A 16,562-nucleotide genomic window follows, 5' to 3' on the forward strand; every position below is an offset into this window, starting at 1 on the left:
TGTGATAGTTTGGATTTGATTGTTTCATCCTGTGGATTCTGTTTGATGGCCGTGTCAGAGGAGTTTTGGTTGTTTTTGAGTGTGTGTGTGTGTGTGTGTTTGTGTGTGTGTGAGATAGGTTAATTCTGCCTACCAGTCCTGTGCGGTCAGAACCCATTGAAGAAATAAGGAGAGGTGCTGAACAAGCTTCTTCCTGGTGGGCACCCGCAGGGGCTGGGGATGAGGCAGGCCGAATGGAAAGCCTTGGCAAACCCAGTCCTTTCTGGCAGGTCCCCTCCTGGCCTGTTGCTCCAGATGCAGCAAGTATCTGAATGCCTTGCTCCCGCGCGGAGTGGCCCTGTGCAGTGGTTGGGGCGTGACACCCCAGTCTGCAGGGTGCCTGAAGGCTTCCATCTCAGGGCCAACATTCAGGTGATGACAGCCCTGTACTTCCTTTGGGCCTTCCGCCAGCAGGTGTCTTCGTGCTGGGCCAAGTTGGGTTTCCTGGGCACTCTGTCTCAGAGCTTCTCCCCAGTCCGTAATGGGCCAGACTCCCCAGCACCCAGGATGTCCACCTTTGGCTTAGCCACAGACTTGCTACATGACAGGAGCCCGTGATTCACCAAGTTTTGCCAGTTGATTGTGCCCCACATGGTGTGGATTCAAACAGCATCATCAGGCACAGCCGGAGGCACAGGAAAGGGGTGGCAGCCGCCTGTCGTATGTCATTTCAGCATCACGTAAACTGCACTCTTCTGAATAAAGGCAATTTGCCAACTTCCTAGCTAAATGGGATTTAACCTTTATGGCTTTTACAAGTTTTTCCAATAAAATATTCACAAATAGGGAAAACCTTTTATTGCTACACTGTCCCAGTGTATGTTTTGGAAGTCATTCTGCCCTCCAAGAGCTGGCAGTTCCTTGAGACAAGAGAAACTAGTACCCAACAGAACAGACCCAGATGTCCGCCTGTTTGGTTGAAGTGGTAAATGCTAAAAGTGTAAAACTGCCTTTTAAAAACCATTTTCTCCAGACTTGCTTGCTGGCTGCCTGTCTGGTTTGCTGTGTTCTGTGTCGGCATGGCTGCTAGTTTCCAACAGGAAATCTTGGTGGCTGTCCAATTTGTGACCCAAGAAGTAGCTGCTAAGTGTCTGGAATGCTGACTCGAGGCTGGTTTGTGTTCTAAGGTAAGTTAAGTTTTGCTAAGTGTGCATCTGTCTCTTGAGTTCTCATGCTCTGACTGACTCAGAGTCTTGTTTTTTTTGAGAGAGAGAGGGCAAGCATGCACACAAGCGTGCTTGCACGCCAGTGGGAGGGGGAGGGGGAGAGGGAGAGAGAATCTTAAGCAGACTCCCTCCTGAGTGTGGAGCCTGAGGAGGCTCAGTCTCATGACCCTGAGACCATGACCTGAGCCTAAATCAAGTGTCAGACACTTAACCAACTGAGGCACCCAGGCGCCCTGCTTCAGAGTCATTTTAAACATCTGTAGTGACAGCCTCTGTGAGGGTTTGGGTGCCAGGCAGGGGTATGGCCATCTGAGGAAGACGTTAGAGTACAGCATTTCTGACAAAGAAAGAGAAAGGAAGAACTCTCTGGGTGAATATTCCCACTGAAATGGGTGCTTCCTTACTCCGTAGCCTCTCTGGGTTTGGTCACTGCCTCCCAACTCCTGACCCTGGTCCATTCCCCATTTACCAGCCCCTCCCCACACACCCCGGTGGGACCTGCTGAAGGAAAGTAGTGAGTCCTAATACCAGGAGGGCTGGGCGCCTGATGTTATGTGGAGCATGCTCAGCATGTGCTGGGCCCCAGGGACACCAGTGATAAAGACAGGCGGAGAGGTGGGTGCAGAGAAGGGATGGAGAGACCTGGAAAGCTACCTGGTGCACCGTGCTGGAATGCCATGTGAGGATGCTTCCGAGGCCCAGGAGCTGGGTGGACGTGTAGGAAGGGCCAGTAGGGGGTTGTTGCTGGAGGCTCTGCTCAGGCCTGAGCTGAGGTGACATCATGCTGGATGGAGACGCTGAAGCAGAGGGGAGACCTCAAGACCTGTGCGGATCAGGTGCTGGAGGGGAGGAGACAAGGAGGCTCCTAGGGCTGTGGGGGTCTCCGAGTGTGAGTGCGACAGGCACTGGCCCGAAGCGCCTCTCGCCACAGGCTGGACTGCTCTGCTGCCCCACGTGGAGCTGTCACCAGCTGAGGCCCAGTCCTAGCTTCACACAGACCCTTCCAGGCTCCCCTCCACCCCACTCTTCATTCTCTGCCCGTTGTCATAGAGCAGGGCCAGGCGTGGGCCACAACTTGCTCTCCTTCTCGGGGTGACCCCGTGTTCTGTTGGAAATGATCCTGTAGCATGTGGCCAGTGGCTCCATAAGGCCAGTGGGTGGGCAGGTGTGGTGGCTGGCTGGGCAGGCTGAGAGGCTGGCCACAGAATGGCTCATGGCACTTGGGTCCTTTCCTGCTCTGAGTCCTTCACTTCAGTGTGGAGCCGGTTTCTGGGCTCTGCAGGTGGGGTACCCCTGCTAGCAGGGACCTTTAGTTGGGCCTGTCTGTCCGCACGTGGTTGGGTTTGTGGTTGCCTGGGATGAGGCGCACTCTGGCTGGAGTGCGTGGGAAGGGCAAGGAGTAGCTCAGTGTGACCCGTCCACCGCCGGTAGTTCTGGTGGGTTCCCAGCATGCAGGAGGATCTGGCTGAGGCAGGCAGGGTAGGCGGTGGGGCCTGTGCATGAAGGGCACGCCACCACTCTGCCAGCAGGCCACCAGCTCAGGCTGTGCGGCTGTGCCCAGGTCACACATCTGTAGCAGCTGCTGATGGGGAGGCACCACCTCACTGCCACGGTGGCAGCCCATAGGATGCCTCCCCTCGTCTGGAACTTGCTGGCACCCGAGGGTCACCGGTGTTCGTGGGGGCGTTCTTGCTAGGGCAGGCCTGGGTTTGGCTGTGCTCTGTGGAAGAGATAAGCTCTTGGCCCCAGTGCCCCATCTTAGCAGAGGCCAGAGACCAGAAGGGAAGACAGCTGAGAAGTGACAGAACAGGGAGAGTGGCCCAAGAGGTGAGGCTCTGCATGAACGAGCAATGAGGAGTTTTGTTGTGGAAAGGCTCCTGATTAGTCCATGGGTTGGGAAGGTTTATCCTACTAAAACATCCACCTGCTTCTGCGGAAGCCCCCCGAGGGTCCTGCCGGGGCAGGGTGAAGAGGCCGCCACCACAGGGGCCTGTCTGGAGGGAGGGGAATCTGCAGAAGTCGGAGCTGGCCGGATGGGTCCTGCCCTGAGAATCTGCGGGGGTCGTTGGCTCAGACGCCAGGCTGGGCATGGACTAAGGCCCAGCCCTGTGGGCCCGGTGCCCCTACGCTGCCCACCCTGTGCTGGACACGGGTCTCAGAGTGGAGCTGGGCAGAGGGTAGGCGTCAGATGGCCTGTGGGGCTCGGCCCCTGCCCCTGGCAGAGCCTGGCTGCCACCCCTCCTCACTGCCCACCTGTGGCCTCAGCTGGGTGGCAGTGTTTCCTGGGGGGTCCCAGCCTGGGATGCCGAGTGTCACCCAGGGGGTGGGGCCCAGGTGGGGGGGTGACAGGTGGTTTCCCCCCCGTGCTCCTGGCCAGTGTCCTGTGGCGAACGGGGCCGCTGGGCCCTGATGGAAGCTGGCAGTAGCCTCAGTCTCCATCCAGCCTCCCGGGAGCTCTGAGGGGACGGCCAGGCTCACACCCAGGCCAGCTGCTTCCTGGCCTCAGAGCCCTGCTGGCCGCATGGCAGACCCTCTCCAGAATGGAGTGCGGACTGCTCTCCTACAGGCTGGGGGGCCCTGGGCCCTCTCCAAGTCCTGTTGATTTTCCCTCTTAACTGTCATTCAAATCCAGTTGTGTCATTAATTAAACAAACCTTTATTGAAGAAACATACAGTGAAGGCCCCAGGTCATGAGTGATTGGCAACATAAGGAGCCCCCAGATCGGGAGGTGGGATGTTCCTGGGTCCCAGAGCCCCCATGGCGGCCTTTGCCGCCAGCTCCTGGCTTTGTGAACTTTTTGTGAATGAATTCAGATAGTGGGCAAGTGGCTGCCTGCCTTCAACATCTGTTGAGCTCTGCCTCCCAGCTTCTGGCTGTGTAGAGTATGGTGGGCAAACCACATCTCGTGACCCAGGTCGCCCTTGAGGTGACAGGCGCCCCTCTCTCTGGTACAGCCTGGAGAGGGTGGGCCATAGTTCTCCAGAGAAGACCCCGGAAGTGGGGCCTCGAGTGACCTTGAGGTGCTGTCCACTGACCTAGGGTAGCGTCCCACTCATGCGCAGTGGCCTGGTGAGTCTGGCGGGGGGCACCTGTGCCAGGCTGTGTCCCTTCACCCTGGGGCGCCCGCTCTGTATACGTCTGAGTTCTGTGCGCGCGGAGACAGGACCTCTGTGGGCAGAGGCGTCTTCTCGGGCCCGCGGCCTTGTCAGTCTCTTGGTGTGGATGCTGGTTCCTGACTTTGGCACAGCCCAACTTACCAACTGGCTGCATGGCAAAGAGCCTGTTTTCTTCTGAAAGCTTTGTTGCCTTACCTTTCACGTTGATACCTGCAATCCAAATCCATTAATTTTAGAACAAATACGTGCTGCGGGGCCACTGTGTGCCAGCCACCCAGAACTGGATCTGCCAGCACAGGTGGACCCTCTGTGGGCATTTCCCAAGTCTTGTTCCCTGGGGGTCCACCGACCTCTCCACTGGGACTGCCCCCCTACTTTTGCCCGTGCTCACCACGAGGCAGGGTCTCATAGTGGCTGGAGGGGCCTTTCCACAGAGGTGCCCACCTTTCCTCCAGGACAGGTGCTGTTTGCACCTCTGAGCTCGTGTGCCCTGCTGTCGGCCAGTGGCCAGGTGAGCTTCCTTTGGGCTATAGCACACGTGCTCACCCGCTTCTCTCTGCCTCAGGGCATTTGCACTTGCCCTCCTCCCCCTCCCGCCCAAGCTCTCCCAGACTTGTTCCCACCTGTCTCCCCGGCAGCCCTCCCAGAGCTGGCGAGAGCCTGTGTGGCCTTCTTGATGTGGCCTGAGGGTGCCGTCTGCCTGCAGGTCCCGGAGCATTCCTGCCCGCCATGGACCCAGACCCCCAGGCAGGCGTGCAGGTGGGCATGCGTGTGGTGCGCGGCGTGGACTGGAAGTGGGGCCAGCAGGATGGCGGTGAGGGCGGCGTGGGCACCGTGGTGGAGCTTGGCCGCCACGGTAGCCCCTCGACCCCTGACCGCACGGTAGTCGTGCAGTGGGACCACGGCACCCGCACCAACTACCGCGCAGGCTACCAGGGCGCACACGACCTGCTGCTGTACGACAACGCCCAGATCGGTGCGTGCGGCTGCCGCAGGGCCCTGGGGGGTGGGGACAGAGGCCCCGCGCTCCCTGACCCTGCCGTGCCCCCAGGCGTCCGCCACCCCAACATCATCTGTGACTGCTGCAAGAAGCACGGCTTGCGGGGCATGCGCTGGAAGTGCCGCGTCTGCTTCGACTATGACCTGTGCACACAGTGCTACATGCACAACAAGCACGACCTCGCCCACGCCTTCGAGCGCTACGAGACGGCTCACTCCCGCCCGTGAGTCCTGCCCGCCGCCCCTGCCTGCCGCCGTGCGCTGGCCTGGAGGTGTCGGGGCCCTGGGTCCTGGCCTGTGACACCCCCGGCCTCACGACAAGCACACACAACACCTGAGCTGGCCTTGGCCCTGAAGGAGTGGCCGCTGGCCCTCCCCCCTCCTCCTCCCCGCTCCCCGGCCGTGGAAGGTAGCCCTATCCACTGGAGCAGGTCTGCGGAGGCGGGTGCTGCGGGTGGGGTCCTGGCGCCAACCCTAGAGCCAGTGTTGCTGGCTCCCCAGTGCAGCTGTGCCGGGGGCGCTGAAACGTCCAGTGTGTGTGTATGGCTAGCCTCCCCTGGGGGCGCCCCCCCCCCCCCGGCAGCCATGCCGGGGAGACCCTGTTGGCCTGCCTAGGGGGCTCCGTTGCTGGGCCGGCGGGTAGGGAATGAAACTGGGAGGGTCTCCTGGGCCGGGGTGGCCACCCAGAGGCCCCGCCCACGAGATGCTGCCACCCTTGTCTCTTGGACGCTTCCCACGCACGTGGAGGGGAGGTGTGTGTTTGGTCCCAGCTGCCCACTGGCCAGGGCAGGAGCAGGGGTCAGCTGCCTGGGCACCTCTGGGCAAGCCTGTGTTCCTCATTCTTCCGTTTCTCTGTGCCGACCCCTCCCCCACTCCGGGCCAGGCCGTGTGCTGAGCTCTGGGGAAGACCCTGTCGGCCCGTGGCTCGTTGGGAGGGAGCAGGTGTGGAGGGGAACCGCGTGCGGAGGCCGTGCCGTGAGGGGGCCCAGGGTGGAGGCCGCTGACCAGCTGGGCCAGCCATCCTCGGGCGAGAGCTGCGTGGGGCAGAGGGCTTGCACCCTCGCCCTCCTCGCCCCCGTGGCCCAGCACCCACTCCCTCTCTTGCAGGGTCACGCTGAGCCCCCGCCAGGGCCTCCCAAGGGTCCCCTTGAGGGGCATCTTCCAGGGGGCGAAGGTGGTGCGGGGCCCTGACTGGGAGTGGGGCTCGCAAGACGGTGAGTGCGGGTCTGGGCTGCCACTGGCCGTGGCTACGGCTCGTGGCACGGGCTCGGCCTGCGATGGGGCCCTTGTCTCCCCAGGAGGGGAAGGGAAGCCGGGCCGCGTGGTGGACATCCGTGGCTGGGACGTGGAGACGGGCCGGAGCGTGGCCAGTGTGACATGGGCCGATGGCACCACCAATGTGTACCGTGTGGGCCACAAGGGCAAGGTGGACCTCAAGTGTGTGGGCGAGGCGGCTGGTGGCTTCTACTACAAAGAGCACCTCCCAAGGCTCGGTAGGGTCTGGCCCCAGGGACCCCACACCTGCCTGCGCAGCTGCCCTTCTGCCCTGGCCGGGTCCGGGGGCAGCGCTGGGCGGGGGCTGGCCGGTGAAGCCGCCGGTGGAAGGGATGCCGCTGAGGGGGGCCTGTTGCCCACCCCTAGGCAAACCGGCAGAGCTGCAGCGCAGGGTGAGCGCTGACGGACAGCCTTTCCAGCACGGGGACAAGGTTAAGTGTCTGCTGGACACAGACATCCTGAGGGAGATGCAGGAAGGCCACGGCGGGTGGAACCCCAGGATGGCGGAGGTGAGCCGCCCCACCTGCCGAGCCCCCTGTCCCCTCCCCTCCCCACATCCTCTGGACCCCCAGCCCTCCCGCTCCACCCAGCCACAGCCTCCATGACCCGCCACAGTTTATCGGACAGACGGGCACCGTGCACCGCATCACGGACCGTGGGGATGTGCGTGTGCAGTTCGGCCATGAGACCCGCTGGACCTTCCATCCTGGGGCTCTCACCAAGGTGCATGGGGGGCTGGGCTGAGCCCCGTCTGTTCGCTTCTGCACCCCCTCCACGTACCTGATCGGCTCTGGGAATGCCTTTCTCCAGCCCTGAGGGAACAGGGGAGGGCTTTGTGGGGTCCAGAGGGGCTGAGTTCCACAGAGGGGATCCAGGCATGAAGGGACACACAGGTGGGTGAGGCGCCTGCTGGGGGCTGGTGGAGGCTGGGGGCTGGCAGCCCAGACTCCGGCCTTAACCTGCTGGCCTCAGGAAGCCACTGCTGCATTACAGGTGGGAGGTGATCTTCTAAAATGCTCCCCGTGGGTGTGGTGTGGGGAGCACGTGGGGACAGTGGAAAGGCCCTTTAGGAAGAGGTTGGGGACAGTGGTGGGCACAGTGAACTCTGGGAAGCAGGGTTGTGCGGATAGGGGCCCTGGGTGGAGGCATGTACTCCTAGAGCTCAGCTCTGGACCTGGAGTCCTGGCCCCAGGGGGTTGGGGGGGGTATCATAAGTCCCATGGTTTGCAGAGTAAGTCTTGCATAGAGGAGGGCACAGGTGGGGATGTAGCCAGGAAAGGTTTGGGGATGGGGGAGGAGTGGCTCCTGACCCCCACTCCCATGGCAGTCTGACCCTGCCCCCTGGTTGTACCAGGGCCCCACCCCCACCCCCTGTGCCTGTCTTGACTGGCCTCGGCCATGCATCAGTGTGTAGGGACAGGCCCGCCTTGACCTTCACCCCAGAGTTGGCTTTAGTCTGGTCTGGATGCCACTGCCTGGCTGTCTCTCTGGCTGTCACCCTCATGGCTCCGGGGCTGGCCACCCAGGACTGCCCTGGTCACGTGTGACCCTCATCCAGCTCTGAGGCAGGGGCTGGGGTCAAGTTCAGGTCTGCCTGTCCTGTGGAGCTCAGTGAGGGTGCCCTCCTGCTCCAGGGCCCTGGGCAGCCACACTTGCCTGGGGGTGCTCCTCACGTGCCTCTCTCTGTCACTCAGCACAATGCCTTCTGGGTGGGCGATGTGGTGCGGGTCATCGACGACCTTGACACAGTGAAGCGGCTGCAGGCCGGGCACGGCGAGTGGACAGATGACATGGCCCCTGTGAGTGCCCCGGCTCCCACCCCCACCCCCCTCCCTCCCTCCCCTGTGGGAGGCCTGCCTATGACCCTGCTCTCTCCCGATTCAGGCCCTGGGCCGCATCGGGAAGGTGGTGAAAGTTTTCAGAGACGGTAACCTGCGCGTGGCGGTCGGTGGTCAGCTGTGGACCTTCAGCCCCTCCTGCCTGGTGGCCTACCGGCCCGAGGAGGATGCCAACCTTGATGTGGCTGAGCGCGCCAGGGAGAACAAAAGTGCGTGTGCCCAGCTTGGGTGGCCGGCGGGAGGCAGGGCCACCCCTGGCCGCCACTTAACTTGAGCCCTGCCCCACCCAGGCTCCCTGAGTGTCGCCCTGGACAAGCTTCGAGCCCAGAAGAGTGACCTCGAGCACCCAGGGAGACTGGTGGTGGAGGTGGCCCTGGGCAGTATGGCTGGAGCTCTGGACCTGCTGAGGAGGCACCCAGAGCAGGCGAGCTCCCGACGCCCTGCCCGTCCTCCCTTTAGCCAGCCCCAGGGAGAGGGGAAGAGGGCCGGGGACTGACCTGCAGGCTCTCCTGGCAGGTGGACACCAAGAACCAGGGCAGGACTGCCCTGCAGGTGGCCGCCTACCTTGGCCAGGTAGAGCTGGTGCGGCTGCTGCTACAGGCACGGGCGGGCACGGACCTGCCGGACGAGGAGGGCAACACGGCACTGCACTACGCCGCCCTGGGGTGAGGCCCGCACAGGGACGCGGTGGGGGCTGGGTGGCCCGCAGGTCCAGCCAGTGGGCATCGGGCCCCTCCTGCTTCCTCTTCTGTCAGGAACCAGCCTGAGGCTGCCCGGTTGCTCCTGAGCTCTGGGTGCGGGGCCAATGCCCTGAACAGCACCCGGAGCGCAGCCTTGCACGTGGCCGTGCAGAGGGGCTTCCTGGAGGTGGTGAGGGTCCTCTGTGAACGCGGCTGTGATGTCAACCTGCCTGTAAGTGCTGGGTCCCCTGGCTCTGGCCCCGGGGTCAAGGATACGGCGGCATTTATCTTCCTGCCAAGTGACTGCTTCGCCCCTCCCCCCCGGCAGGACGCCCATGCCGACACACCGCTGCACTGTGCCATCTCGGCGGGTGCTGGCGCCAGTGGCATCGTGGAGGTCCTCACTGAGGTGCCGGGCATCGATGTCACTGCCACTAACAGCCAGGGGTTCACCCTGCTGCACCATGCATCCCTCAAGGGCCACACACTGTGAGTCTGGGGGGGCAAAGCCAGTGGCCAGGTTCCCGTGGTGCTGCTGGGCCACTCTGGGGCCGCTCCGGACCCCAGGCATGTGTCTCCGCTCCCCCAGGGCCGTCAGGAGGATTCTCGCTCGCGCGCGACAGCTGGTGGATGCCAAGAAGGAGGATGGCTTCACGGCCTTGCACCTGGCTGCCCTCAACAACCACCGGGAGGTGGCCCAGATTCTCATCAGAGAGGTGTGGACCCAGGGCCCTGGACCAGCCCGGGGGCGTGGCGGGGGCGGTAGGGCCCATCTGGGGTCTCTGGGCTGAGCCCGTGCCCGGCCCCTTCCCTCCTCAGGGCCGCTGTGATGTGAATGTCCGCAACCGGAAGCTCCAGTCCCCACTGCACCTGGCTGTGCAGCAGGCGCACGTGGGGCTGGTGCCGCTGCTGGTCGACGCGGGCTGCAGCGTCAACGCCGAGGATGAGGAGGGGGACACGGCCTTGCACGTGGCACTGCGGCGTCATCAGCTGCTGCCCCTGGCGGCTGATGGGGCCGGGGGGGACCCGGGGCCCTTGCAGCTGTTGTCCAGGGTGAGGAAATGTGCATCTGGGTGAGGAGGTGGGCCCTAGTGCCCGGCTGCAGGCAACAGGCAGGGTCTGAGGGGCTGTCCGCCTCCACTGTGGGTGTCTGACCAGGGAGCCCGGCCTTCTTGGGGGTGGGTTAGTTTCGGGGGCTGTGGTTTGCCAGAGGCATTTTCTGCGACCCAGTCACTGCAGCGTGGCCTGACCAGCCCGGAAAAGGGGATGGGGCCCCGTGTGGCCGGGGTTCTCTGGGAACTCAGCCCCTGCTGTCGGGCGCTTTTCCTGCCTGCCTCCCTCCTGTTCCAGCGGCCTCAGACGGCGAGGGGGTGCCGGTGCCTCGGACCCGAGGCCCCGGGCAGCCGGGTGCTGGGAGAGCCTCCCCGCAGGCCAGCGGGCCGGCCCTGGAGCCTGCTCCGGCGCCCGTCCTCACCGGCCTCTGTCTGCCGCGCAGCTACAGGCCTCGGGCCTCCCGGGCAGCGGGGAGCTGACGGTGGGCGCGGCGGTCGCATGCTTCCTGGCGCTGGAGGGTGCGGACGTGAGCTACGCCAACCACCGCGGCCGGAGCCCTCTGGACCTGGCCGCCGAGGCCCGCGTGCTCAAGGCCCTGCAGGGCTGCGCGCAGCGCTTCCGGTGAGCCCGGCGGGGTGGGGGGCGGTCCCTGGCGCCTCGGGGCCCTTTCAAGCCCCCTCCTCCAACCGCAGGGAGCGGCACGCTGGCGGCAGCGGGGGCACGGCCTCGGGCCCGAGGCTGGTGCTCGGCACCCCCAACACCGTGACGAACCTGCACGTGGCCGCGCCGTCGGGGCCCGAGGCCGCCGAGTGCCTGGTGTGCTCGGAACTAGCGCTGCTGGTGCTGTTCTCGCCGTGCCAGCACCGCACGGTGTGCGAGGGTGAGTGCGGGTGTGTGTGCGCGCGCGAGGGTGAGTGTGGGGGTGTGAGTGCGGGTGTGCACGAGGGTAAGTGCGGGGGTGTGTGTGTGCGCGCGAGGGTGAATGCAGGTGTGTGTGTGTGCGCGCGTGTGCGAGGTGAGTGCGGCTGTGTGGGCGCGCGAGGGTGAGTGCGGGTGTGTACGAGGGTGAGTGCAGGTGTGTGTGCGCGCGCGAGAGGGTGAGCGCGGATGTGCGTGTGTGCGCGTGTGCGCGCGCGTGTGCGAGGTGAGTGCGGCTGTGTGTGTGCGCGCGAGGGTGAGTGCGGGTATGTGGGGGCGCGCTTGAGAGTGAGCGCGGGTGTGTGCGTGTGCGAGGGTGAGTGTGGGCGAGGGTGAGTGCGGCTGTGTGCGCGAGGGCGAATGCAGGTGTGTGTGCGCGCGCGAGAGGGTGAGCGCGGATGTGCGCGCGCGCGAGGATGAGCGCGGGTGTGTGTGCGTGCGCGCGAGGGTGAGCGTGTGTGTGTCGGGGTGGTGGGGGGTGTGCGCGAGCCCGCCCAACCGCACTCCCCTCCACCCCCCGCAGAATGTGCGCGCAGGATGAAGAAGTGCATCAGGTGCCAGGTGGTCATCGGCAAGAAGCTGCGTCCAGGTGGGTGGCTCGCCCAGGACCCGCGTGTGCGCGCACGTCCCGCCCCCACGGGCGCGGCTCCGCCTCCACCCGCGGGCCGCACCGCAGGCCGGCAGCTCGTGGTCCCGCCTCCCCTCACCCCTGCCCGGGATCCTGGCCCGCAGACGGCACGGAGGTGGCCAGCGCGACCCCGGCGCCCGGCCCGCCGCGGCAGCTGGTGGAGGAGCTGCAGAGCCGCTACCGGCAGATGGAGGAGCGCATCACCTGCCCCATCTGCATCGACAGCCACATCCGCCTCGTGTTCCAGTGCGGCCACGGCGCGTGCGCGCCCTGCGGCGCCGCGCTCAGCGCCTGCCCCATTTGCCGCCAGCCCATCCGCGACCGCATCCAGATCTTCGTGTAGCCCGCGCCCCCCCCACCCCCCGCCTCGCCCGCCCCGCGTCCCGGCCGCGCCCCGCCACGTTCCGGAGCCACGTCCCGCCGTCGCCTTCGCAAACCCCCACCCCATGTTTTATAAAAAGATTCTCGGACTTTTTCGCCTGGTGCCTGCCTGGGGCGGGGGCCGGGCGGGTCCGCACCCGGGTCCCGCCCCGCCGCGCCGCTGCACCCCCCCCCCCCGGGCTGTCCTGACCCACCTCTCTTCCGCCGCTGCCCCAGCCCCAGGCTCTGCGCTTTGGCCCGTGCCCTGCGCGTCCTGCTCCTTTACAGCGCTGACGCTTCCAGACCCCTGCCCAGACCTCGTCCGCTGAGCTAGGGTCCTCCGGGCCGAGGCGCAGGCCGCCTCCCACGCTCCTGGCCTGGGGCCGGGGAAGGATGGGGCCTGGGAGCGTGGTGTCCGCCAGAAGCGCTGGGGCGGCCAGAATCCCAGTGTCTGCCTAGCTGGTGGGCTTTCCCGACTCCCTGCTGCGTCGTCCTCACTGCCCCTTTCTCTTTTCCCCGGGGCGGGCTGTGTAGTCGGCTCTGACCCTGTTCTATCTGTGGTCCGTCGGGTGCCTGCTAAGCAGGGAGTTGGGGGAGGTATTTCTTTCGGGCCTGGGGCCCCATAAAGTCTTAGCACCGTAGAGCGTGGAAGGCGGGAACAGTGCGCTGAAGAGAGGGCGGACACAGGGCGGAAGGCAGCAGTTTGTTGGGGCAAATATTTAGCCATGAAGAGCGGGGCGCAGCTCCCACTCAGCTGGGCTCAGCGGCCAGGCAGGGCGCTTTCCAAGAACCACCCGAAATGCCCCCCCGCCGCCAGTCTCCCGGCTGTGGGCCAGCAACTTGGCGCTGACCCCGCTGGCCTGGTGTGCTGCCGTCACTCTGGGCGCAAGGCCTGGATGGAGAGCGGAACGCCAAGCCCCCCGGCCGGGTCTGGCCTTCTGCCTCCCTACTCCCTCCCCCCACCAATCCCCGCCTGCTCTCACCCTCTCAGGCCTCCTGGGGCCCAGTTCCCCCAGCCCGGAGGAGCCCTCGCCACCCTCCCGCCACCCTCCCGCCACCCTCCCGCCTGGCTCAGCTCCTCCAGCCTGCAGGCCGTCCCGTCGAGGCTTCCGGCCTCAGGACACTGCTCCCCTGCCTCCCCACCCAGGCCCACTCCAGCCCTTGGCTCCAGCCAGGGGTTCCTGGCTCCCCACCCCACCCCGCACTTCATTCGCTTCCCTTCTACTCCCCGTGGGATCTCTTCTCTCCAGCGCCCACAGCCTGATCCTCTGTAGCGCTGTCCCCATGCCGCCTGCCCCCTCCCCTGCCTCTCACCCGCCCCCCCCCCCCGGCGCCCAGTACTCACTCTCCTCATCCCCACCCCTCTCTGGGGCACCCGGTCAGGCAGCCGCGCGGGCAGGGACAGGTCCTGAGTCGCCTAGAATGGAAGCTCCGCTCCCAGGTCTCGTGCAGCCTCCAGGGGGCTGGAGGAATTCCATCCAGGACAAAAGCTGGTCTCAGGACCCCAACTGACTACCCTTCCCTCAGCCTGAGCCTCTGACATCTATTCCTTCCCTCGCTGCCGGTCTCTCCTCGCCCCCCCTCCCCAAGTGACCCCGCCCAGCAGGCCCTGCCCATGCTGCTGCCACCGACCCGCAGGCCCCGGGTCCGCACCCCAGGCTGGCGGCCGGGCTGTCCTGACAGCGGGGACGGACGGCCAGCTGGTTCCCTTCAGGGGCACGCGCCTCCCCCTGCACCCACCCCTGTAACCCGAGCTGCTCACAGCGCCTCCCCGCGCAGCCCCACTGGGCGCTAGGCCCCGACAGCGAGTCCGCAGGCGCCATGGGCCTCGGGGCCTGCATGTCCTTGGCGGCGTCGGGGGCCCGAGCCCAGGCTCGCCGGCTGGAAGCCGTGCTGGGCGCCCTGTGCCTGCTGCCGGTGCTCCTGCTGCTGGCCCGGCTCGGGGCCCCGGCGGCCCGGCTGGGGGCCAGCGCGGCGCAGGTGAGAGCGGGTGGGGATGGGCAGAGGGGTGGGCGCCCGGGGCCGGGGGGGGGGGGGGGTCCAAGAGCCTGCGTGTCCCGGGGCGGGAGTGGGGGGCGGTGCAGGAGGAGGGGGAAGCCAGCATCGGGCCTCCAGCTCCGCCCACTCCGACCTGGCCTGTGGTTAGTAACCTTTTTTTTCCTGGCTGTAAAAGCAGCAGACTGGGGTAGAAAACCTGGAAACGCAGAAAGACCGAGGGAGGGAATTTCAACGCTCCCTGAACCACGTACCCGCCCTGTTTTCTTTAGTTCTTTTTCCGAGTGTTTTCAGACGTGGGGATGATCCCTGCTCCGTCCCCACGAGCACTCGCTTTCCTTGAAGGGAGACATCGCCGCACCCTACCCCGCTGGTGTCTTCGCCACCCCAGGACCCGGTCCTCTGCCCCTCCAGGGGCCCCGCAGACGCCGCTACACGCTGACCCCAGCCAGGCTGCGCTGGGACCACTTCAACCTCACCTACAGGTGTGACCAAGGCCCAGGATGGTGGGGGTGGGGGAGCCTGGCCACCACCCCTGACCTGAGTCTCCATCCCAGGATCCTCTCCTTCCCACGGAACCTGCTGAGCCCCAGGGAGACCCGGCGGGGCCTGGCCACCGCCTTCCGCATGTGGAGTGACGTGTCCCCCTTCAGCTTCCGAGAGGTGGCCCCTGAGCAGCCCAGCGACCTCCGCATAGGTGGGCGCCGTGCCCCCGCCCCCACCTGGCCCCGCGGCCCCCTCTCAGCCCTGTGCTCCCCCAGGCTTCTACCCGGTCAACCACACGGATTGCCTGGTCTCCGCACTGCACCACTGCTTTGATGGCCCAACAGGCGAGCTGGCTCATGCCTTCTTCCCTCCGCACGGCGGCATCCACTTTGATGACAGCGAATACTGGGTCCTGGGCCCCACGCGCTACAGCTGGAAGAAAGGTGATGGCCTGGCCTCCTGTGGGGCCCTGTGCACCACGGTGGGCACAGCAAGAGGGCTTTGGGGGGGGTGGCTGTGATTTGGGGTCAAGTAGGCAGGAAGGGGGGTGCTGGGAGGCGGCCATAGGCCTGGGTTCCAGGAGCCCTGAGCACCCCGCCCCCCGCCCCCGCCCCCTGCTGCTGGAGACGGAGCTGGAGCTACATTCCTGGGCACCGAGCTCACTGCCTCTGGAACATTCTTATCTTCCCATGGCTGTGCTGAGGGAGGCTCCGTGGCCACAGTGCAGCAGATGTGGCCACGGCAAGCACGGCTTGCCGGCAGAGTGGGGCGGGCTGGGCCAGGGTTCGAGGGGCTGACCCGCCGGACCTGCAGGCGTTTGGCTCACCGACCTGGTGCACGTGGCGGCCCACGAGATTGGCCACGCGCTGGGCCTGATGCACTCGCAGCATGGCCGGGCGCTCATGCACCTCAATGCCACTCTGCGTGGCTGGAAGACGCTGTCACAGGACGAGCTGTGGGGGCTGCACCGACTCTACGGTGAGTGCTGTGGGGGGGGGGGGCGGGCTAGCGGGCAGGCTGGTGGGCCGGCCCTAAGGCCACCATGCCCTCCGGCAGGCTGCCTGGACCGGCTGTTCGTGTGCACATCCTGGGCTCGGAGGGGCTTCTGTGACACCCGCCGGAGGCTTATGAAGAGGCTCTGCCCCAGCAGTTGTGACTTCTGCTACGGTGAGGCCGGGTCCCCACTCTGGGCATGGGGCATGGCTCTGGTCGGGGGGAGTGGGGGGGGGACACTGATGTGGCCCTCTGACCCCGCCCCCTTCCGCTGCCAAGCAGAGTTTCCCTTCCCCACGGTGGCCGCCACTGCACCACCACCCAGGACCAAGACCAGGCTGGTGCCTGAGGGCCGGAATGTGACCTTCCGCTGTGGCCAGAAGATCCTCCACAAGAAAGGCAAAGTGTAGTGAGTGGCTGTGCCCCATGACCCCCCGAGGGTGGGCAGCAGGGGCTCGGGACCCTGCCCAGCCCTGCCACCCTCCCCGCAGCTGGTACAAGGACCAGGAACCCCTGGAGTTCTCCTACCCTGGCTACCTGGCGCTGGGCGAGGCACACCTGAGCATCATCGCCAATGCCATCAACGAGGGCACGTACACGTGTGTGGTGCGCCGGCGGCAGCGTGTGCTCAGCACCTACTCCTGGCGAGTCCGAGTGCGGGGCTGAGCGCCCTGCGGGGCTGAGGCTGCTGATAAAGCACTTTCTCAATGAAGTCTGCGCACCCTTTCTTGGGAGGGAGGGTGGCCAGCCTTGGGCCCCGTGGAGGGGGGGGCACTCAGCCTGTGCTCAGGTTGATGTGGGGGGCCGATTTCCCCACAGTTCCTTGAGGGTGAGGATGCGGTTCTGAGAGGCTAAGACCAAAGAGGGTTTTTCCTGGCTGGTCCTGGAGAAATGGGGTAAACTAAGGCCCAAATGTAAACAGCATCTCTGGGAGAGCAGGCTGAGCCCAAGGAGTCCAGGGTCCCTGGTGGGTCTTGGGTTTGCTCAGGGTTGGGGTGAGGCAGGAAGGCTGAGA

General features: G+C 65.4%; 2 protein-coding genes across 7 annotated transcripts; both read left to right on the forward strand.

Annotated features, from left to right (window-relative positions):
- Window positions 1-1,015: 1,015 nt before the first annotated feature.
- On the forward strand, window positions 1,016-12,177 carry MIB2 (mindbomb E3 ubiquitin protein ligase 2). 4 transcript variants are annotated; one of them, XM_027621128.2, is made up of 19 exons: window positions 1,016-1,166; window positions 5,029-5,298; window positions 5,374-5,545; window positions 6,429-6,535; window positions 6,620-6,814; window positions 6,963-7,105; window positions 7,212-7,319; window positions 8,291-8,395; window positions 8,481-8,643; window positions 8,725-8,858; window positions 8,951-9,099; window positions 9,190-9,346; window positions 9,443-9,603; window positions 9,704-9,830; window positions 9,934-10,167; window positions 10,610-10,788; window positions 10,860-11,047; window positions 11,609-11,674; window positions 11,818-12,177. In XM_027621128.2, exons 2-19 carry the CDS (start codon window positions 5,052-5,054, stop codon window positions 12,054-12,056), a joined length of 2,874 nt encoding a protein of 957 aa, XP_027476929.1. In that variant the 5' UTR covers window positions 1,016-1,166; window positions 5,029-5,051; the 3' UTR covers window positions 12,057-12,177. The 4 variants fall into 4 exon arrangements, with proteins under 4 accessions (XP_027476929.1, XP_027476939.1, XP_027476949.1 ...); XM_027621138.2 differs by having other exon boundaries at window positions 7,224-7,319; XM_035727276.1 differs by lacking the exon at window positions 1,016-1,166 and adding an exon at window positions 4,788-4,833.
- Window positions 12,178-13,691: 1,514 nt separating this feature from the next.
- Window positions 13,692-16,283, forward strand: MMP23B (matrix metallopeptidase 23B). 3 transcript variants are annotated; one of them, XM_027612813.2, is made up of 8 exons: window positions 13,692-14,053; window positions 14,414-14,553; window positions 14,626-14,765; window positions 14,899-14,997; window positions 15,368-15,532; window positions 15,611-15,721; window positions 15,830-15,956; window positions 16,039-16,283. In XM_027612813.2, exons 1-8 carry the CDS (start codon window positions 13,895-13,897, stop codon window positions 16,211-16,213), a joined length of 1,116 nt encoding a protein of 371 aa, XP_027468614.1. In that variant the 5' UTR covers window positions 13,692-13,894; the 3' UTR covers window positions 16,214-16,283. The 3 variants fall into 3 exon arrangements, with proteins under 3 accessions (XP_027468614.1, XP_027468605.1, XP_027468621.1); XM_027612804.2 differs by having other exon boundaries at window positions 14,830-14,997; window positions 16,039-16,282; XM_027612820.2 differs by having other exon boundaries at window positions 14,830-14,997; window positions 16,049-16,188.
- The last annotated feature ends 279 nt before the right edge of the window (window positions 16,284-16,562 follow it).

This window comes from Zalophus californianus, chromosome 4, assembly GCF_009762305.2.
Source record: "Zalophus californianus isolate mZalCal1 chromosome 4, mZalCal1.pri.v2, whole genome shotgun sequence".
Classification (NCBI taxonomy): Eukaryota; Metazoa; Chordata; class Mammalia; order Carnivora; family Otariidae; genus Zalophus; species Zalophus californianus.